General features: G+C 39.7%; 1 protein-coding gene across 1 annotated transcript in view; it reads left to right on the top strand.

The window, feature by feature from the left end:
- The window catches only part of LOC311245274 (fibroblast growth factor 4-like), a gene marked incomplete at both ends in the record, with an annotated part of 14,461 nt that extends 13,250 nt beyond the window's left edge, over positions 1 to 1,211 (top strand). Inside the window, one exon of the mRNA XM_084335110.1 lies at positions 1,035 to 1,211. Within this exon, the coding sequence (XP_084191236.1) occupies positions 1,035 to 1,211 (177 nt within the window). The remainder of the gene's footprint in view (positions 1 to 1,034) is intronic.
- Positions 1,212 to 24,345: the final 23,134 nt, after the last annotated feature.

Raw genomic sequence — 24,345 nt, 5'->3', positions numbered from 1 at the left:
CTGTTACTTTTTATTAATTATTCCTTCATTGCCTGGCTGCCCCACATCCAACAGTACCTTTTACAAACTGGGCATTAGGTAGGCAGTGTTCCTGGCTACACCACACCTTTACAAACTGGGCATTAGGTAGGCAGTGTTTCCTGGCTACACCACACCTTTACAAACTGGGCATTAGGTAGGCAGTGTTCCTGTCTACACCACACCTTTACAAACTGGGCAGTGCATTAGGTAGCAGTGTTCCTGTCTACACCACACCTTTACAAACTGGGCATTAGGTAGGCAGTGTTCCTGTCTACACCACACCTTTACAAACTAGGCAGTGCATTAGGTAGGCAGTGTTCCTGGCTCCAGAAAGCACGGCTTAATTGATTAATTAAAGCTAATTGATTTAGTTTGTGTCCCCCTCGTGATATCACAATGAGCAATACTTCTGAACAGCTTGTTACTGTGAAATAAACGTACACTTATTACTATGTTGTGTAATTTTCCCCCCAGTGCCTAAATAACATTTCAGACTGCCAAATCCATACCCAGATTAGGCACGACCCATTTCCATATAATCTCCTTTAATGTCACACGTTGGATTGTTCCCCTCTTCCCCACCTGCCATGGGTCTTTGATTGTCTTCTTCTTCGAGTTGTTCCACAGATAAAAGGACACACATCGTGAATCATTATGAACTCGGTACGACTTCACCAGGACTCCTTATTCAACTCCTCCGTATGTCGTTATATTATATTAGACTCCTTTCTATATTGAAGCCTTTCTTTTCATCTTTCAGATAAACAAACAGCACCCAGTCTTGTTCACACAGTAGCTAGTTTATATGTAAATAGCTCTAAACATGTTATTTACTGTCCAAATTAAATCCTGATTAATGGAATAAACCCTTTCTCTCTCTCTCTCTCTCTCTCTCTCTCTCTCTCTCTCTCTCTCTCTCTCTCTCTCTCTCTCTCTCTCTCTCTCTCTCTCTCTCTCTCTCTCTCTCTCTCTCTCTCTCTCTCTCTCTCTCTCTCTCTCTCTCTCTCTCTCAGGGTCACTACAGTGGGGACTGTGAGTTCAGAGAGACTCTGCTGGTTAATAACTATAATGCCTATGAGTCGCAGGCCCACCGGGGGATGTATATCGGGCTCAGCAAGACCGGCAAGACCAAGAGGGGCAACCGAGTAACGCCCGCCATGACCGTGACTCACTTCCTGCCAAGGCTGTGAAGCCCTGCCCCCAGCCCCGCCCCGTCCCGCCATGACCGTGACACACTTCCTGCCAAGGCTGTGAAGCCCCGCCCCCAGCCCCGCCCCGTCCCATCCCGCCATGACCGTGACACACTTCCTGCCAAGGCTGTGAAGCCCCGCCCCCAGCCCGCCGTCCCGCCATGACCGTGACACACTTCCTGCCAAGGCTGTGAAGCCCCGCCCCCAGCCCGCCCCTCCATGTCTCCTGAATCCTTCGGACGAAGAACCATATAAGTCAGTTTTGAGTCACGAGATGAACGGTGTTCTTGAATCTAGAATCGAATCTAAAGACTGAGTATTGAAGTGTCACATTTAATTTATTGTTAAAGACAGAGGAGATTGTGCGCTGGGTTCTAAATGTCGCAGAAGGCCGACACAGCGGCAAAATGGACAGTTATAGTTCTTCATCTTAAAGGTCATGGGAGCAGTGATCTGCAGGACCATGCAGCGAGCCCACTTGGTCCAAATAGAATTGTGGTTCTTTAGGACCAGCGAACCAAAGATAACGTGTCCCGTCCTGGCTTCAGTGTCCTCGCTGGACAACGGGGTGGACAGACAGAGAGCGATCTTTGAGTTTGACGAAGGAGCAGTGGAATTCAAAACTAAATTCTTATAACAATACACGTCTTTATTTATTATTTTATTGCCGTTTTCTCGTGATAAGGACGTATTACTTCGTTATCTCGATATAACAAAGTCCGTTTTCTCGCGATAACGACTTACTATTTCGTTATCTCGATATAACAAAGTCTGTTTTCTCGTGATAACGAATTCATTCATTTCGTTATCTCGATGTAACAGAAGACGTATGTTTTGGTGGGATAATTATCCAGAACCATGTGCAGAACTCGGAGATGATTGCGAGCTGTGATCATGTGATCACGCCGTCCTGATTTCAGCCTGTCTGTTGCCGTACTGAACAACTTACTGAAATAACTGAATCCGTCATCACGAGAAAACCATCTTTGTTACTTCGAGATAACGAAATAATAAGTCGTTATCGCGAGAAATCGGCAATCTAATAATAAATAAGGACCGTTCTCCGTACTACAATATGACGTTTGATGGGAGCTGTTCTTCAAAGCACCTCCCGGTTCACACGTGCTTATTACCTGGTGGCCAGCTGTGCAATCAAACAACCAGGCCTCGGCAGACCACATTAAAGGCAGGATCTGTAGTGCCGTCAAACAGTGATCTCTAAGCAAAAGATCCCCGCTTGCGTTGCACTTTGTTTACATGTTTTAGTTTTGGTCTGATGATGTGTGGGTGGGAGTCGAGTGAGGAGAGGAGAGGGCTTGATGGCCAGGCCTCGGGCTCAGCCAGGGGAGAGGAGACATTCACTGTATCATTTATTCCTATTTAGCAAAGTCCTCAATGCAAACAATGGGGCACACCGTATAATAGGTTACTCCATACTGTAGCTATATATATATATATTATATTATATAAAAAAATATATATAATTTTTTTAATAATAAATCTCTATATATCTCTTTTTTTATAATAAATCTCTCTCTCTATATATATATACAGTATATATATGTAATGGATGGTACCGCGAAGCGCAGTCACGATGGACTTCAGATGTTGTGAAGTGACTGGGGCAAGTAGCGGTGCTATGGGTTAAACTCACTCTCACCCTCAAAAGACACATAGACACGTTACAAAGCAGTGAGTTCACTTCTTATATATATATTTTAATATTAAATCTCTCTCTATATATATATAATCCCCACTCAACTCCAACCCACGCATCAGACCAAAACAAAACAAAAAAGTAAACAAAGTGCAGTACCAAGAGGTGCTATTTTGCCCAGCTGTTTGACGGCATTACAGATTCTACCTTTAATGAAACTTATCCCTCTTCATACTGGTCACAGTATGTATTAAAGATATCGTCAGATTGTTCAAATTCCTTGCTTTTTTGGGTTGAACCCAAATGTCTTGCATACGTGTGACATCATTGTCTTCGCCACCCAGAACCAATTCCCTTCCCAGATTCTAAAACATGCACTTTCAATATGTTTTATTTTTTTCCTAGAGTGTCGTCGTATATTTATATAATTTATTTATCATTCCTAAGAGTTTTATATTTGGGAGACTTGGAATAATGTTAAAGGGAAAGCTTGATCATGAATGAGAGATGTGTACAGTATAACGTTGTGTGCTGCTAACAGTGTTTTAAATATTTTTTATGTAAAACCGATTTTGCACATTTCTTCTTATTTTATCGAGTACTATTGTCATGCTGTGATGTTGGTTTGTCGAGAGACTGGAGGCCCATGTCAGCAACGGAATCAAAAGTCTGTAACTCACTCCTTTGGTAGAAATGATAGATTTCATCTAATTCAACATCAGGCTTTGACATCAAGCTTGACTGTTTGCGTGTGAAAGTAAGCTCAGTCCTCACTAGCATTAACCCTTTCACTATCACACTACAGAAGGTTAACCCTTTACTAGCACACTACAGACGGTTAACCGTCTGTAGTGTGATAGTAAAGGGTTAACCTTCTGTATTGTCGCAGTGAAAGGGTTAACCATTTGGCAGTGTGGCAGTGAAAGGGTTAATGAGACATTTAACACTGCTGCTTGATGATCTGAGGTCAGTGGTTCCTTCCGGAGTCAAGGACCCCCATCTGATATGATGTTGTCTCGGGGACTTCAGGGACCATCTGAAAATATATTTTTGTTGGATATGATGTATTCTAGAATTCCATAACCATCTACTTTAGATGGAGAAATAACATAGGAGATATGAATCATTCTTCTTCGTTGTTATTAATTATCCACCTCCTAAGGCCCGCCCACTTCTGCCACTTCCTCGTTATTTCCTGTAGCTGAACTTTGTGATGCTAGCTAGTGTCGATGATCCCAAATAAATACTGCATTTATAAGAACAAAACTGTTTAGCTTACAGTATAACTTGTAGCAGAACTACAAACTATAGCCTGCAGCCATGTGTCACAGTACCATATGCATCATAGCTAGGTAGCTAGCCAGCTACCATGCTAATCGGCTGTTGGAGCCTAGCATAATGTGGGGTCATCCCTATGTTCCCCGGGTCCTATGTTCCCCGATTGATTGATTGATTGATTGATTGATTGAAAATTTTATAAATTTTTATTATTTTATTAATAATTAATGTTTCGAACTGGTTAAGCTTAGGCCCTCATTCGAAGTTGGTTAAGGTTAGAGTTTGGAATCAGGGCTGGTGGTCTGACTATCTATCGCTACCGGGGAAAATAGGACCCGGGGAGCATAGGACCCGGGGAACATAGACATGCTCCCCATAGTGTTAGCTCAAAGTATTTTTTTTTTTTTTGGTAGATTTTTATTGTTTTTACTACCGGGCAGTCCGGTAGAGAGAGAGAGAGAGAGAGAGGAAGAACGGGAGACAGAGCGGGGGGAAGACATTCGGCAAATGACGCCGGGTCCGGGAATCAAACCTGGGTCGGCCGCTTCGTGACGCAGCGCGTTACATGGTTCGCCACTTGGGCGCCCCTAGTTGTTCATACTTGACGGTGACTGGTGATTAGTAAAAATGTCCTCATTTTAGCCTTAAATGAATACACAAGTATCATCATTGTCAACAGTTTGTTTACAACACATTAAAGGATAGTAATCGCAAGTAAGTAGTAGGAGGAACAGTATTCCCTGAAGTGTTAAATTGAAGGTATTCAGATTTGATTGTGCCAACTGTGTGACAGAGAGGGGGGAAATTGTGAAATCCATTTTCAAACAGTCTCATTCACAGATACAGTATCTCATCTAGGTGTGCACGAAAAAAGAGACCCATAAAATGTACCCAATATGAATCATTGTCAATCATCTGATGTTTTGTTATATTATATATACGTGACATACTGTAGCACCTACCTCAGCATGGACACAAACACCTTTCCCTTGTCTCTTTTTGATGTTAATGTTGTTTGACTTTCCGGAGCATGGCATTATGCCTCCATCACTCATTGTGAGGACAATCGTTGTATCTACATGATATTATCTACTGAGACACATATTTACATGATATTTACTGAGACACATATCTTTTTTTTTTTTTCAAATAGTTTTTCTTTATTTTCCCTTTTCAACATGAAACAAGACAATACAATACAATAACAATACTAATAAACAAGACATCACAGGACAATAACAGTAATAATAATAATAATAATAATAATAATAATAATAATAATAATAATAATAATAATAATAATAACGACAATGACAAAACCATCAGTTAAATCAGAATAATGAAAAATAAAATAGTCATGTATAAATTAAATATATAAATTAATAAGAATATATATATATATATACATATACATACACACATACATATATATACATATATACATGCATATACCCACATGTATGTACCATAAGGCGAGATTACTTGAGCACCCGTCATCTCCAGTATCGACAACCAAGGTCCCCACCCCGTGAGGACCCCAAATCCGGCGCCCCAGCGAGCCAGAGCATCATGCCTCTTTAACACTCCGATTCACCAAGACCTCGAATCAGGGGCCCCCACCAGTCCGAGACCGCGTCTTGTTTGCTTTTCTCATATTTTTATATTCAGAGTTAATGATATTGTTTACACTGTTCATTTTCTCATACGTATTTTTAAATAAACAATAATAAATAATAACAACAATGACAACAACAACATCATTGTTATACAACAGACAGGCCTCTTACGCGTCTGTTGTACAACTTCTTCCACTAGGGAAACCCACCTCCAAAAAATACACAACCGGGGATAGACATCCCAAGACCCCCGGCCCCCACCCCTCCCCCAACCAAACAGCAAAACCACCAATCGACACGGCCAGCGACAGCCTGCGGATATATTCACATACCGCCACTAGCCGTATCAATCAACAGCCCCTCTGCTCAATCGAGAAAACAGCGGAGACCAAAGGTCCCGGAACATCCACCCCCGGCCGCGCTCCTCCAAGGTCAATCTCTCCAATGGAAGAAGCTGGGATATCTGATCTTGAAACATCTCAAAAGTGGGTGAAGAGTCATTTTTCCAAAACAGGAGAATACATTTCTTGGCAAAGTATGTTATAACAATCAGCAGTCTATATTTTTTTGGATCCATCTGGATCTCTGGTAATTCATTAAGTAAATAGGCACATGGGGACAAGTCAAATTCCGTTTCTAATACAGATTTTGTAAATAAATGAATACAATTCCAGAATCGTTTTAGTTTATCACAGTGCCAAAACATGTGTAGAAATGTTCCTTCGTTAGTTTTACATCTAGGACAGTTTATTGAATTATCTCTAGACATTTTATGCATTTTTATTGGAGTTAAATACAATTTATGGATAAATTTAAAATTTGCTTCTTTGATTTTGTTACTTGTAAATGGAAAGTGTATTCTATCACAAATATTTAGCCATGTATTTTCTACAAATTTCATGGTTAGGTCTGTCTCCCAGATCCTCAACAAAGGCAAAAAAGATGAGTGACATTCTTTGGAGAAGATGTCATAAAATTCACTAATTTTACCTTTAATTGTGGTCGATGACATTAGTATTTCTTCTATTTCATGTAATTCTAGTCTTAGTTTATTTTCTCTTCTCAGTATGTGTATAATGTTTCTCATTTGTAAATATTTAAAGAAATCAGTATTTGGGATGGCATATTCTGTTCTTAAATCCATAAATGATTTTAACTGCATATTTGTATGAAACAGGTCTTTGAATTGACTTATCCCCAACTGAGCCCATTTGAGTATATTAATTGATCTTAGATGTTTATCTAGATCAGGATTGTGATAGATAGGAGAGTATATAGAGGTACAATTGGTGATACCCAGTTTTTTTGAGCAGTCCTTCCAAGCACATAGTGTGTTAAAAACAGTGAAGCAATTACCTATGTTTCTTATCTTTTTAAATTGTTTTATAAATATGAGAGAGTCCAATGGTAACGGTTCAACAAATTTAGCTTCTAACTGAAACCACTGTGAATCCCGTCTTCCCAACGACCATGACAGTACATTTCTTAATTGGGCTGACCAAAAATAATGTTGGAGGTTGGGGAGACCGAGACCTCCCATGGATTCTGGTTTCATAAGTGTCAATAACTTTATCCTAGGCATTTTGTTGCACCAAATAAATTTAGAGATGGGTCTATTCATAGATTTGAAAAATTCTGTAGATAAGTAACATGGTAACATTTGAAAAAGGAAATTTAGTCTTGGAAGGACGTTCATTCTTATTACATTTATTCTTCCCAGCAGAGATAATGGGAGCGTGGACCATTTACACAGATCAGTTTTTATCTTTTCTATAAGAGGACAATAGTTTTCCCTGTACAAGTTATCTAGTTGCGGTGTAATGTTTATTCCCAAATATTTAAACCCTTCTGGAGACCAATTAAAGGGATATGTTTTATACATCGTTTCGGTTGGGGTCATATGCAGGAGACAAGCATTTGATTTATTAAAGTTTAACTTATATCCAGAGTATTTTCCAAATTGTTCTATTTCGTTATATAAGTGTGATAAGGACTGTTCTGGGTCTTTTATGTATAAAATAATGTCATCTGCGTATAAGGATATTTTATGTTCCTCCTTATTCATTTTCAGTCCTTTAATGTGAATATTGTCTCGTACACATGACGCCAGCAATTCAATCACCATCGCGAAGAGTGAACTCGACAGTGGGCATCCTTGTCTTGTCCCTCTCGTTAGTGTAAAAAAATCAGAGGAAGCTCCATTGGTGATGACAGCTGCTTTAGGATTTTTATAGATTGCTTTAATCCAAGCGATAAAGTTTGGTCCCATATTAAGCTTGTCAAGTATAGAAAAAAGAAAGTTCCATTCAACCCTATCGAAGGCCTTCTCTGCGTCCAGTGATAGGAGCAGAGAAGGGCTCCGACTGGTGTCCAAATGGTTTATTACATTTAAAAGTCTCCTTATATTGTCAGCAGAATATCTCCCTTTTATGAAACCCGATTGGTCTGGATTAATCAATTTAGGCAAAATATCTTCTAGTCTTTTTGCTAATAATTTGGTTATAATCTTGTAATCGTGATCTAAAAGACTAATAGGTCTATATGATGAACAATTTAAAGGATCTTTGCCACTTTTGTGCAATACTGTGATATGTGCTAGGTTCATTGATTGAGGGAGTATTCTATTGTGACAGAAATTATACATCATTGCCATAAAAATGGGATGAAGTTCAGTCCAAAATTCTTTATAAAATTCAGCAGAAAAACCATCTGGTCCTGGGCTTTTATTTATGGGCATTAACTTAATTGTGGCCAGAACCTCTTCTTTTGTAAATGATGAGTTAAGATATTGCTGGTCTAATTCAGACAATTTTGACAATTTCTTATTTTGTAAGTACTGGTCCAGTTGTTCTTGTGAATGAGAACTTTGAGATTTGTAAAGTGTATTGTAGAATTCAAAGAAAGCTTGATTAATCTCTTTAGGTTGATATGTTATATTATCATTGAGATTAATTGCTTTAATAGTTCTTTCAGTTTGTTCTTTCTTTAATTGATGGGCCAGTAATTTACTTGGTTTATTGCCAAATTCGTAATGCTTTTGTCTAACGTAATTCATTTTTGTTGTAATTTCGTTTGAAATATTAAGGTTTAATTTGGCCCTGGCCACAATTAATTGTCTCCAATTGTCCTCTGTAGACGCTGTCTTATGAAGTGCTTCACATCTTATTACTTCTCTCTCAAGTTCTTGTGCTTGTGCTCTTTTTACTCGCTTTTTAAATGAACCATATGAAATTATTAGTCCTCTTAAAGTGGCTTTTGCAGCCTCCCAGATAATGTTAGGGTCAATGAGGGGGTCATTATTTTCCTTTATGTAGTTTGTAATCCATGTTCGCGTTTTTACTTTAAATTCTTCATCTTGGAGTAATGAATTATCAAATTTCCATTGTTTGGTGAACGAGTTGTTCCTATTAAACTGAATAGTCATGCATATTCTGGCATGATCTGATAAAATGATTGGGCTAATTTCACATTCCTTTATCATGTATATATATTTTGAGTAAATAAAGGCATAGTCTATTCTACTATATGAGTTATGTACATTTGAGAAGAAGCTGTAGTCTTTAATGCCTGGATGTAATTCACGCCAGACATCAATTAGGCCACTTTCTGCACATAACCCTTGAAGAACTTTTGAGGATTTGGAGCTATGGTTAGTTTGACTAGACTTATCCAATGCTGTCATTGTCAAATTAAAATCTCCCGCCATCACTCCAAAACCTTTACAGTTTTCATTGAACAGCAACACCATGTCAGACATAAATGTGGGTTCATCGGCATTGGGGGCATAAATGTTCAAAAAAGTAATGGATGTTCCCCAAATGCAGCCTGACACCAAGACAAACCGTCCGTTTGGGTCTGTAATTGTTTTTTCTACTGTAAATGGTATTGTTTTGTTAATCAAAATAGCCGTTCCCCTGCTATGACTTTTATATGATGAGAAATAGACCTGACCTACCCATTCTCTTTTTAACTTTGCGTGTTCAGTGTCTGACAAATATGTTTCTTGTAAAAAAGCCACATCTACTTTGTTTTCTTTTAAAAGGGATAACATTTTTTTCCTTTTAATAGGATTTCCCAAGCCTTTAATGTTCCACGAATTTATAATTATATCTGACATGGTAGTTGGTACAATCTTTGAGGAGTATCTATGACTGTATACATTTGCCTCGAAAATATTGCCATTGCTTTTATTAATAAACATGACCAAAAAACATAGAACACAAAACATACATAGAATACACATACATAGAATAAAAAACATACATGAAATACATCAACCCACCCCAGCCATGGTTTTCTGAACCACGACATTTACCCCCTTACTCCTAGTAGGCCATAGAGAAACAATAATGGAAAAAACAAAATAACTGAAAAAGAATTAAATCTTTCTTATATTGGCCCCTGGAGCTCTTGTCTTCAGTGTAATAACTTCCTTTTATTTATTTGTATTTCTCTTTACACCCCCTCCCCTCTTCACTTCCCCCCATGTTGTTAAATATGAGTTGGTCACCTGATATTACTGAATGGTGAGGGGTGTTTCTTATTAGGCAGACTTTTTTTTCTTTTTTTTCTTATACTGTTGAGAGTTCTCCTCTCCACATACTTTTTACCATTCAGTCATTGTGACCTTCTAATGTTTGAGAGAAAAATATCAGTGCAAAACAGATGCATGTTAAATTCGTGCCATTCCTTGTACCCCCCTCCCTTCCTTTAGTCATGGTATCGTCCGTATGACGTCACACGTTGTTGCAGGAAGTACCGCTGCCAGACAGTAAATATACACATTGAGGAGAAAAGAAAGAACAGCCGATCGCGACTGTATTGGCAAATCAATACCCCTTCCTCTGGGGTTTCAAAGTCAAGTGATTTGAGACACATATCTACATGATATCTACTGAAACATGCCATCCTGTCTCTGTCCGGTAAACCAGCTGATCTATAGTTTTATACAGCAGTTCCCTGTCTGTCTCTGTCCGGTAAACCAGCTGATCTATATTTTATAGATCAGCTCCCTGTCTGTCTCTGTCCGGTAAACCAGCTGATCTATAGTTTCATACAGCAGCTCCCTGTGCAGCATTGTGGTGTAAACAGTATGTGCCGTGCACATAGAATAACTTAAAACAATAATGTCAATAAATTATGTTACGCAACATGAATATTCGTCTTCATTGGTGTTGCTGTGAATTACTGCAATCTTAACCCTTTCACTACCACACTACAGAAGGTTATCCTTCTGTATTGTGGTTTTGAAAGGGTTAACCCTTTGTCGTGTGGCAGTGAAAGGGTTAAAGGAAGGTGCCAACATTGTGTGAAATGCACTTAGCGTCTTCTCCAGAGTCAGACAAGAAGATAGACACCAGTTTCCTCTGTGTGTTCAGTATAAAGCTAACCGGCTGCAAGCTAGCCTAGCTTAGCAAAAATTAATGGAAGCGGATACGGACCAGCTAGCCTAACTGTTTTTTTTAAGCTAGGCTAATGGTCCGCCCTCCATTCATAAAATATGGTTATCAGACATGATTAATATGACTTTTGTCAACTCATTGATTAGCTCATTTCCCACATGCAACCATCTAGTGTTGTACCAGAGTTGAGCTTGTGATTCTTTTTTTTTTATCCACTTTTTCTCCCCATTTTCTATTTTTCTCCCATCCCAATTTCGTTGCTAGACTATGCCTCCCACTGGTCGGTTGTAGTGAGGACAGAAGCCTTGCATCACATGTCCCCTCCGGTACACGAGGAGGCAGCCTGTCGCATCTTTTCACAGCAGCAGCTCAAACTCTCAGTGGCGAGGAGTAATGCGTGGGAGGCTCACGCTGCCCCCGATACTTCCTGCTTCCGCCGCACCGGCGTCACCAAACCGACCTGTAGGAGTCGCTGTCCACAACGTCCAATCCCCACCCACCGGCTTTCCCACCCTCTAACACTTGCCAATTGTGTTAGTACGAACGACCGGCCAGCCGGTAGCAACGCCGAGAGCTGGGCTCGAACCCAGCGTCTCCTGCGTTAGTGGCGAGCGCCTTGCCCCCTGCGCCAATCAGCCGCCCCTGAGCTTGTGATTCTTTAACTCATTCAGCATTTTGTAACCAGAATGTCACAGGTTTGAGCCCCTCAAAGCCAATATATCCGCCCCTGTCAAAGTGGTGGAGTTCTGACATGCATGTGTTTATCAGAGGGTTATGCAAATAAAATAAATCCTAATAGATTTACAGAAGTGACATTCCATTTAGTCCCTGTCCCCTAATTCAAAACCTAATCCAAAAACATTGGATGAGCTTGAAACATTTCTTGGCGTTGATAAAGCCTTCCTAAAACTATGAATACAACTCTGAGGAATTCACAGCGTGTCTTCTTGCTTTTATTCATAGTTTCAAGCAGACTTATCGACACCAAGAAACAGTTCAAGCTGATCAATGTTTTTATATCGCAAGATATCACACAGTGTCCATCGTAACTTATAGGAGGTTTTGAACAAGTGGGCAGGACTGAATGGAACGTCACTTCTGTGGTCTGTTAGGTTGTGATTGAATGCTGTTTAACGGGACAATCTGCCGTCACTTGTTCTTATAGGAATCTGGTGACTTTTTCTAGGTTCTTTTTTTCTAAGCTGCGCATAGAGGGAAGTGAGATGAAGACATGAGATAAAGACATGAGATAAAGACATGAAGACATGAGATAAAGACATGAAGACATGAGATAAAGACATGAGATAAAGACATGCGATAAAGACATGAGATGAAGACATGAGATAAAGACATGAAGACATGAGATAAAGACATGAGATAAAGACATGAAGACATGAGATAAAGACATGAAGACATGAGATAAAGACATGAGATAAAGACATGCGATAAAGACATGAGATGAAGACATGAGATAAAGACATGATGCGATAAAGACATGAGATAAAGACATGAAGACATGAGATAAAGACATGAAGACATGAGATAAAGACATGAGATAAAGACATGAGATAAAGACATGAAGACATGAGATAAAGACATGAAGACATGAGATAAAGACATGAGATAAAGACATGCGATAAAGACATGAGATGAAGACATGAGATAAAGACATGAAGACATGAGATAAAGACATGAGTTAAAGACATGACGACATGAGATAAAGACATGAGATAAAGACATGAGATAAAGCCATGAGATGAAGACATGAGATGAAGACATTGTACCTAAAATTGTACCTAAAATTGTACCTCATCCCATTTCTGCTTTGCACTAGATAGTACTGTACATTAGTACACTGCATAGTATTGTGTATTGTATATTATATGGTAACTCAGAACATTGTACATATGTCTATACCGAACACTGTGACCTCATTTTCTTCTTCTAAATTCATGCTATATTATGTTATTATGTTATTTGATACTATCTTGTCTAGCACAGTCTCTGGAGCGTAACAGTAAGAAGCATTTTGTATGAAAGTATTCTGTACTTCTGTATGACAACTATTAAAGAACTTGAACTTGAAGACATGAGATAAAGACATGATGAGATAAAGACATGAGATAAAGACATGAAGACATGAGATAAAGACATGAAGACATGAGATAAAGACATGATGAGATAAAGACATGAGATAAAGACATGAAGACATGAGATAAAGACATGAGATGAAGACATGAAGACATGAGATAAAGACATGAAGACATGAGATAAAGACATGAAGACATGAGATAAAGACATGAGATGAAGACATGAGATAAAGACATGAAGACATGAGTTAAAGACATGAGATGAAGACATGAGATAAAGACATGAAGACACGAGATAAAGACATGAAGACATGAGATAAGACATGAGATAAAGACATGAGATAAAGACATGAAGACATGAGATGAAGACATGAGATGAAGACATGAGATAAAGCCATGAGATGAAGACATGAGATGAAGACATGAGATAAAGACATGATGAGATAAAGACATGAGATAAAGACATGAAGACATGAGATAAAGACATGAAGACATGAGATAAAGACATGATGAGATAAAGACATGAGATAAAGACATGAAGACATGAGATAAAGACATGAGATGAAGACATGAAGACATGAGATAAAGACATGAAGACATGAGATAAAGACATGAAGACATGAGATAAAGACATGAGATGAAGACATGAGATAAAGACATGAAGACATGAGTTAAAGACATGAGATGAAGACATGAGATAAAGACATGAAGACACGAGATAAAGACATGAAGACATGAGATAAGACATGAGATAAAGACATGAGATAAAGACATGAGATGAAGACATGAGATAAAGACATGAGATAAAGACATGAAGACATGAGATGAAGACATGAGATGAAGACATGAGATAAAGACATGAAGACATGAGATGAAGACATGAGATGAAGACATGAAGACATGAGATAAAGACATGAGATAAAGACATGAGTTAAAGACATGAGATAAAGACATGAAGACATGAGTTAAAGACATGAAATGAAGACATGAGATAAAGACATGAAGACATGAGATGAAGACATGAGATAAAGACATGCAGACATGAGATAAAGACATGAGATAAAGACATGAGATGAAGACATGAGATAAAGACATGAAGACATGAGATAAAGACATGAGATAAACAAAGTACTCCTAAAGTATAAATAAACTGAAAATAAAGAACCAACAGACAAACAAAGGAACAGAACAACACGTCAAAACAAACAAGGCAATAGTCAGAGTGAGTCAGGGAACGCTAAGGAATACAAGTGAGTTTTGAGCTCAGATTTAAAGGACTCGATGAGGGGGTAAATCATTAGATTTAAAGGACTCGATGAGGGGGTAAATCATTAGATTTAAAGGACTCGATGAGGGGGTACATCATTAGAGTTAAAGGACTCGATGAGGGGGTAAATCATTAGATTTAAAGGACTCGATGAGGGGGTAAATCATTAGATTTAAAGGACTCGATGAGGGGGTAAATCATTAGATTTAAAGGACTCGATGAGGGGGTACATCATTAGAGTTAAAGGACTCGATGAGGGGGTACATCATTAGATTTAAAGGACTCGATGAGGGGGTAAATCATTAGATTTAAAGGACTCGATGAGGGGGTACATCATTAGATCTAAAGGACTCGATGAGGGGGTACATCATTAGATTTAAAGGACTCGATGAGGGGGTACATCATTAGATCTAAAGGACTCGATGAGGGGGTACATCATTAGATCTAAAGGACTCGATGAGGGGGTACATCATTAGATCTAAAGGACTCGATGAGGGGGTACATCATTAGATCTAAAGGACTCGATGAGGGGGTACATCATTAGATCTAAAGGACTCGATGAGGGGGTAAATCATTAGATTTAAAGGACTCGATGAGGGGGTACATCATTAGATTGAAAGGACTCGATGAGGGGGTACATCATTAGATTTAAAGGACTCGATGAGGGGGTACATCATTCGATTTAAAGGACTCGATGAGGGGGTACATCATTAGATCTAAAGGACTCGATGAGGGGGTACATCATTCGATTTAAAGGACTCGATGAGGGGGTACATCATTAGATTTAAAGGACTCAGTGAGGGGGTAAATCATTAGATTTAAAGGACTCGATGAGGGGGTACATCATTAGATCTAAAGGACTCGATGAGGGGGCAAATCATTAGATCTAAAGGACTCGATGAGGGGGCAAATTATTAGATCTAAAGGACTCGGTGAGGGGGCAAATCATTAGATTTAAAGGACTCGATGAGGGGGCAAATTATTAGATCTAAAGGACTCGGTGAGGGGGCAAATCATTAGATTTAAAGGACTCGATGAGGGGGTCAATTATTAGATCTAAAGGACTCGATGAGGGGGCAAATTATTAGATCTAAAGGACTCGATGAGGGGGTCAATTATTAGATCTAAAGGACTCGATGAGGGGGTCAATCGTGGGGATGCTGTTCCAGAGGCCAGGGGCTGCGACAGCAAAAGCACGCCCCCCCCCCCCCCCCCCCCCCCTAAACTTGAAGTTGGACTTACGGGTGGTTAGGAGACCCTTATCAGCAGATCTGAGGGCCCTGACGTTGGTATAGGGGGGTGAGGAGGTCTGCTAGGTAAAAGGGGGCCTTCCCATTAAGAGGTTTGTAGACGAATAAAATAACTTTGAAATCTATCCTATAGCGTACTGGGAGCCAATGAAGGGAGGCAAGAACAGGGGTGATATGAGCTATCTTCCGAGTACCTGTGAGCAGTCTAGCAGCGGCATTGTGGGGTAGCTGTAGGCGGGCCATGAGATAAAGACCTCCGTTTGAACACTTGTTCCATGCAGTATATCTTGTAAAGTGATCTAAAACACAACACACACTGGCTGGAGTGGGTGTTATGGGTACTGTGTGTTATCTCAGGTAGCGCATGCCGCTTAGAAACCACATTAAAAGCCACTTAATTACCATCATCGTGGCAGCGATCCAGAGATACAGCCACTGGAGTGCTGCTTTTTCTAGCATGCACCGCACGCAACCGTGGAGCACGCAACCGTGGACAACAGCTGCACCGCACGCAACCGAGGAGTACAGGTGCACCGCACGCAACCGTGGAGTACAGGTGCACCGCACGCAACCGAGGAGTACAGTTGCACCGCACGCAACCGAGGAGTACAGGTGCACCGCACGCAACCGCGGAGTACAGGTGCACCGCACGCAACCGTGGAGTACAGGTGCACCGCACGCATACAGGTGCACCGCACGCAACCGTGGAGTACAGGTGCACCGCACGCAACCGTGGACAACAGCTGCATGCAACCGTGGACAACAGCTGCACGCAACCCCGGAGTACGGCCGCAACCGTGGAAAACAGCTGTAATAAAGAATTGTTCCAACTTTTTACCTCATGTTCATGAGGTTATGTTACATCAGAATTCCACTACATAGCTGATCGAAGGGGACTGCTTTGAAGGCATAAAGCTTCACCAAAAGCTTTGCCAAATCCACACTGCTCAGAGTACTAGGGCCTGTGTGTGTCCTTATTCACAGCCAAACCCCTGAGGTGTCGGGCTAACATGGTTCGATTAGCATAGCCATGGCAGGTTAATTTGTATGGTGTGACTAGCATAATTAGCATAGACGTTGGTATTCTGTGACAAATATTATGTTGAGTTAAGATTAACATGGGAAAGGCCTGCTCTCTCAGGTGGTAATGCCCGTGGATGTGTTTGCTATGCTAAAGTGGCATCAGTTTATTGGCTATGCTAATAATGCTAATAGGACTGAGCTCCAGTGGCAGCCTGGGACAGAAGAGCAAAGTATTAAAGGGATAGTTCAGAATTTTGGAACCCTAGCCCTATTTCCTATACTTTGCAATGATGTTGTAGATGAGTCCTTTCTCAGCACAATCCATGCTGTTCTTCATTATTGGATACCCGCAGCTCTGGCTAGTTAGCAACAAGCTAATGAAATGTCAATCAGAATCAGAATCAGAATCAGAAAGGTCTTTATTGCCAAGTAGTTTGCACATACAAGGAATTTGCTTTGGTTGTTTTGGTTGCGACATTAGCGGACAGATAATAAAATAAAGAGGTGGAGTAAAATAAAATGAAATATGAACTAAGCGCAATAGAATAGAATTATGAAATAAAATATAGGCCAGGGCTGTACAACCGTAAATAAAGAGGTTGAATAAATAGAATGGGATACAAACTAAATTAAATATAGCACAATAGAATATAGTACAATTATAAGTAAAAAAATTAAATAAGAATAGGCCACAGGGCTGTACAACTGGGCAAAATGTGTTCGAGTATATACACTAATGAATACAATAACAATACAGTGGGATGGGATAATTAGCAGGGCTGTGCAATTGGGAAGTTATGTGCAAAAAGTATGAATCAGCGAAGTATGAACAAGTATGTTTTGATTGTATTATACGAGTATATAGTCCAGTAGGGGTGTGTTAATGTAACACAGTGGGGGGGTGTCAGTGAGGGTCCCGAGCCTTGTTGATGGGGCCACGCTCATGTTTGTACAAGCTGACTGAAACGAACGGACCTCTACTTTGTGTGCACTAGGGAGTGGGTTTCAGTTAGTCTGTTTATCATTGCTAGTAGGGCTAGGCCGCTAGGGTTACAAAATTCTGAACTATCCCTTTAAATGTATTTCCTTTTAGCCTTCGCCATCAATATTTCTATAATGACAACGTTGAACGAAGCTGAAATGCTTGAGAAAAACCTTTATTGAATGAAAGCTGGACGTCAAACATTTCTCTCTTCCACCCGACGGAAATGACATCTGGTCATAAATCAATAGTTGTATAAAAGTAGCGATTTTTATTTCAAACGTATTCAAGTATTAACATCATAAACATGTCACAACAGCATGTAGAATGTATATTATCATCAATACGTTAGTTTAGCAATAGTGTCATTAGATAGATTTAACTTTTCGATTTGGTCAATTCTATCCGCGAGGGCGACTATTTTGGATATTTTGAACCATGGGAATTGTAGTCTTTTTGTGGCCATTTTGTAGCAGAGTTCCACAGATATTGTTCTGCGTTGAAAGTTACACTTCCTGGAAGATTCTATGGGGTTCAAGGTTCAGAGTTCTGTATGAATTATTTCAATAACTGTTATTATTCGGGATAATAAGCCACAAAAGGTAAAGTTTTTGACAAATATTGAAAGGCTTTCAAGTTTCTCTTCCCTATTGTTAACATGTAGGAACAATTAGATCTGAAATTAGTTTCAAAACGGTTGCACTGTGGGGAAAATAAAAAAGTACAGTAGATTACAGTAGATTTCATTATCTGTTCTTATGCACGCCTGGTGATACTAAATCCAAATTGAACTCGGGCATTTGAAAGATAATATATGTATATATATATATATATATATATAAATGTGCGAATTGGCTATAATAAGGTAATTTATAAGCCTCCTATTCTATATTCTATAATAATATTTCAAATTGCATTGGTCCAGATGGGAGAATTCAGTACTGTATCTACAGAACCTTCTGTTTAATCATCTTCCCTTTATTAATTTCCTTAGATTTTTTGTCAAGAAGGTACTGAACGAGATCAGTGGCAGTTTTTAATGTTTGGTCATTATTAGCATGGTGTTATTCACTGTCAAAGATGCAAAGAAAAATCATAATTCATATTCTCCTTTGTTTCATCAAAATGTAAGCAAGCCTAGTAATAGACACAATATTTCTGACACTGTGAATACATTCCCTGACGTCCGTGTCCCTAGATACCAAGAATATGCAAATGTCAGTTTTGTAGCTTAAATGTTTTCCGTTGCATGTTTAAAAACATCTTTAATCTGTTAGTGTATTGGTTGATCATGTAATCGATTGATAAAGATGAAGAAATCGATCAATACAGAGAGACTCAGAAGGAGCTTCTATCCCCAGCATCAGGATGCTCAATCACTCTATGTAACATTAACCCATCCATCTACCACTCATTGCACACACATCCACATGCACACTTACTACAAACACTCACCTTAACACTCACTTTAGACACTTTAAACACTTTAACACTACATCATATTTGATCTATTTATTAAAGACATTTGCATTACATCCATACCTCATTTGCATTTAGCATTTATTTTTAAGTTTGCATTTTTATACCTCATTGATTTCATTTTTACTTCATTGTACTTTCATTGTACTTAGGTTGTACTTTAGTTTGTATATTGTATATTTGTATAGTGTTGGGACTTTATTCCTCTTTTACTTAATTTTTTTTTACTGTACGAAGCACATTCTCAGGGCCTCATACAGAACCAAGCATTTCACTGTAATGTACATGTACTTTATACATGACAAATAAAACAAAACTTGAATCGAAAGAGAAAGAAAAAAATAGTGCTAGAATGTTTATTGGCTACATGGTAATGTGGGACAGAACATGTGTTTTCTATGTTAATTGGGACAAACAAGATTAGATGGGCTTTTCAGGACAGCTGATTGAAGCTGACCCTCCAGTAACTGAATACATGATGAGGTACAAAGCATCTGCAAACAACAGAATACCACTTCACTGAGGGTAGAAAACACGTGAATTTAAGAGATAATAAATTTCATTTCAACCTTTATTTAAAATCGTAAGCATCTGAGGTTTCCCTCATTTACAGAAACGACGATTGTACAGTACATAATAAAAACAATATTCACAGAAATTTAAACACCAGAGTAAACATTTTTAAACGTTTCAAAATAATTAAAAAAGATCAACTAAAACAGTTACAAGTAGTCACACAATGGTCTGAAATCATACGTTTAAACATTCCAAGGGAAGGGAGAACCTCCGATTTCAGCGTGAGTTGAAGGACATTCCATGAGTTAGAGGCATCAAAGGAAAAGGTTGACTTCCCTAGCTCAGAACAAATTTGAGGAACCCTAAGAACCATCCAGTCATTCGATCGAGTTGAATAGGTTCCAATATTCCAATCTAACAGTGAGGAGATATAAACAGGTTGTTTACCAATAAGGGCTTTAAAAATAAATAAATACCAGTGTTTGTTGCGCCTTTCTGCAAGAGAAGGCCAACCCACCCTATCATACAGGACACAATGGTGAGTATCATATCTGTCACCAGTTATATAAATGGCATTTGATGCTAACTGTAGCTATAACCAAAGCACCGTACAGCACCATGTGTGCATATATTTGAAAGGAACAGGCCAACATTATGGGAAATGTGCTTACAGTCTTCTCCAGAGTCAGACAAGAAGACCGATACCAATTTCCTCTCTGTGCGTTCAGTAGAAAGCTATTTGGCTGCAAGCTAGCCTAGCTTAGCACAAATGAAGGGAAGCGGATACAGACCAGCTAGCCTAGCTGGTGTCCAAAAAATACCTCTCCCTGAGTTTTAAGCTAGTAGTGGTCCATATCCACTTCCATGAATTTGGGTTCACAAAAATACACGATAAACTATTTATGGATTTAAAATGCATTTAACTTGTTAGCACATGTTAGCTATATAATGTCCTTAATGAATTGCTCAATCAATCAATTTGAGAGTGAAAACAATTATTCAATAAACTAGTAGGGTACTGTATAGAATACAGAAGGAATTTATATATTCACAAAATAATGGACAAACCTGAATAAATTAGTGGAGAAACATAATGAATGCAGATCTAAGTAACTTTGAAAGAGGGTTCATTTCTGGGGCACAGGTGGCAGGAATTTCAGTCACAAAGAACATTTCTATTCCTAACCACAGGACACTAACCCTAACCCATCCACAGGACACTAACCCATCCACAGGACACTAACCCATCTACCCATCCACAAGACACTAACCCATCCACAGGACACTAACCCATCCACAGGACACTAACCCTAACCCATCCACAAGACACTAACCCATCCACAGGACACTAACCCTAACCCATCCACAAGACACTAACCCATCCACAGACACTAACCATAACTCATCCACATGGACACCAATCCTAACTCATCCACCTAACTCATTAACGTTAACCCATACAGAGGACACTAACCCTAACATTAACCCATACAGAGGACACTAACCCTAACAATAACCCGTCCACAGGAAACGAGAGGTCACTGAATGGTTTGAGAATGAAAATGATGTGAATCATAGCTATGGCCTTCACAGTCACCAGACCTCAACCCAGTTGAACACCTATGGGGAGATTTTGGACCAACGTGTTAGACAGCGCTCTCCACCACCATCATCAAAACACCAAATGAAGGAATATGTTTTGGAAGAATGGTGTTCCATCCCTCCAGTACAGTTCAGGAGACTTATAGAATCTATGGTGTTCCATCCCTCCAGTAGAGGTAGTATAATGTATATGATATGTATGTATATTCAGGAGACTTGTAGAATCTATGCTAAGGTCTATCTATGCAGTTGTTCTGGCGGCTTGTGGCCCAACACCTTACTAAGACACTGTGTCAAATCAAATCAAGTTTATTTGTAATGTCCCCATGGGCACGTCTTCTTTAGACAAGTCAAGAAGAATAAAAAAAATCACAATAAATCAAGAACAAAACAAAAACACCATGAAATCCTAAATAAAATGTAAAATAAATAAATGCAAAACTCCCAGACATACCCCACGCGAAGGTAAGGAAAAACTCACTAAAAACCTAGCAATAGGAAAAAAGCACCACAGGTAATGTGGAGGGCAGAAACCTTAGAAGGGTCATTCAAGGGGTCATGTCAGTGTTCTGTTTCATCTGTCACCTGCCCGTACAGACCTGTGATCTGAACCGTCCAATCAATATGATTCATAAACAACTCTTCCAGAGCTACAAATCAGTGTGATGTCATCAACGTTAGACGGCTTTCTCAGCGGAAACACATTGATCTCAAAGAAAGAAATGTAAGGCTTTCACAGTCCAAAATATCTCTCATCCAACGTTGTCCTCGGAGTGTAACTCGTTCGTCTTCCTGCCATCACCGCGATGAGAGCTGGAAAGAGAGAGAATGACCAGAATAAGGTTTAGATAAGATTAGATTAGATTAGATTAGATTAGATTAGATTAGATTAGATTAGATTAGATTAGATTCGTTTAGATTAGATTAGATTAGATTGTACTTTATTGTCATTATATTAGCATACAACGAGATTTGGGACTAAAACTTAAGGTGCAGTAATGCAATCACACAAGTAATAAAAGAGAAACATAAAAGACTATACAGAAACATTAAATACTATACAGAAACATTAAATACTATACAATAAGACAATGTTACAATACTGTACAATATACAAAATAACAACAATATACAAAATAACAACAATACATAACAATCCCAGTGTCAGACGGTAGAGTGTGTAGAGAGGGTCCCCTGGGAACAGTGCTATATGGCTGTCAGGTGTGTTTGAGTCGGGTCTTCACACCCTCGTCCTCCATAAAGATGACAGCACACTGAGGAGGCTTCGGACAAACAGGACAGCCGCCTTTACTATACATACAGCCAAACACTACAGCCGTAAAGATCTATAGACTCTGACGGACGGACGGAGATCGTGGTCTTCTCAGGGGGATTTAAAGAGAGAGTCGTTCACTGAAATTCTGTGCTTTAATGTTTAAGGGATTTAAAAAATAAATTATGAATATATGGATTTATATCCTGAAACTAGGTATTATTTGTAATTCTTGAGGATGGGAGGAGTTTCTTATGGAGTCCATGTTCACCCTGAGTAGCAGAAGAGAAGATTGTGAGAGAGTGTGTGTGTGTGTGTGTGTGTGTGTGTGTGTGTGTGTGTGTGTAAATGGTGCATTTATATAGCAGCTTTTATCCAAATCGCTTTACAATTTGTTCCTCACATTTGTACCCATTCACTCACAGATTCACACACCGAATGCGGAGGCGACCATGCAAGGTGCCGACCTGCTCATCAGGAGCAGTTAGGGGTTAAGTGTCTTGCTCCAGGAGGAGCGGGCATTGAACCGGGAACCTCCGGATTACCAGACGACTCTACCTCTTGCTCTACCTCCCGAGCCACTGTAGCCCCCGTGAGTGAGTGAGTGAGTGAGTGAGTGAGTGAGTGAGTGAGTGAGTGAGTGAGTGAGTGAGTGAGTGAGTGAGTGAGTGAGTGAGTGAGTGAGTGAGTGAGTGAGTGAGTGAGTGTGTGTACCACTGCAACCAAGACCGAAGATCTGAGAGGCGCACACCAGCGGGCGGCTGGCATCCCCCTGGTATCTGGCTTCCCTTGCGCCATCTGCGGATGGGTGTGCGGCTCAAGGATCGGACTCAACGCCCATGTGTGTGTGTGTGTGTGTGTGTGTGTGTGTGTGTGTGTGTGTGTGTGGTGTGTGTGTGTGTGTGTGTGTGTGTGTGTGTGTGTGTGTGTGTGTGTGTGTGCGTGTGTGCGTGCGTGTGTGTGTGTGTGTGTGTGTGCGCGTGTGCGTGCGTGCGTGCGTGTGTGTGTGTGTGTGTGCGTGTGTGTTCCACTTCAGGTTAGTTTTAGTTTAGTCTGCATGACTTGAACCAAAACACTGCAATGTATTATTTCACTTTCTCTCTTTGTCTCTCTCTCCCTCTCTCTCTCCCTCTCTCTCTTTGTCTTTCTCTCCCTCTCTCTCTTTCTCTCTCTTTCTCTTTGTCTCTCTCTCCCTCTCTCTCTCTTTGTATCTCTCTCTCTTTGTCTCTCTCTCCCTCTCTCTATCTTATCTTTGTCTCTCTCTCCCTCTCTCTCTTTGTATCTCTCTCTTTGTCTCTCTCTCTCCCTCTCTCTATCTCTCTCTCTTTGTATCTCTCTCTTTCTTTCTTTCTTTCTTTCTTTCTTTCTTTCTTTCTTTCTTTCTTTCTTTCTTTCTTTCTTTCTTTCTTTCTTTCTTTCTTTCTTTCTTTCTTTCTTTCTCTCTCTCTCTCTCTCTCTCTCTCTCTCTCTCTCTCTCTCTCTCTCTCTCTCTCTCTCTCTCTCTCTCTCTCTCTCTCCCTCCCTCTCTCCCTCTCCCCCTCTCCCTGTCTCTCTCTCCTTGTCTCTCTCCCTCTCTCTCTGTCTGTCTCTCTCTCGCTCTCACACACCATTTAAAAACAAACATGCTCTCCCTTCTCAGGACAAACATGTGATGTGTGTCTCTCTCTCTAAGGCCACACGTTTCAAAACATTATTATTA

This window comes from Notolepis coatsorum (assembly GCF_963971535.1).
Source record: "Notolepis coatsorum genome assembly, chromosome: 18".
Lineage (NCBI taxonomy): Eukaryota > Metazoa > Chordata > Actinopteri > Aulopiformes > Paralepididae > Notolepis > Notolepis coatsorum.
The sequence above is the reverse complement of the archived record's forward strand: the minus strand, read 5'-3'. Positions and strand labels throughout refer to the sequence as shown.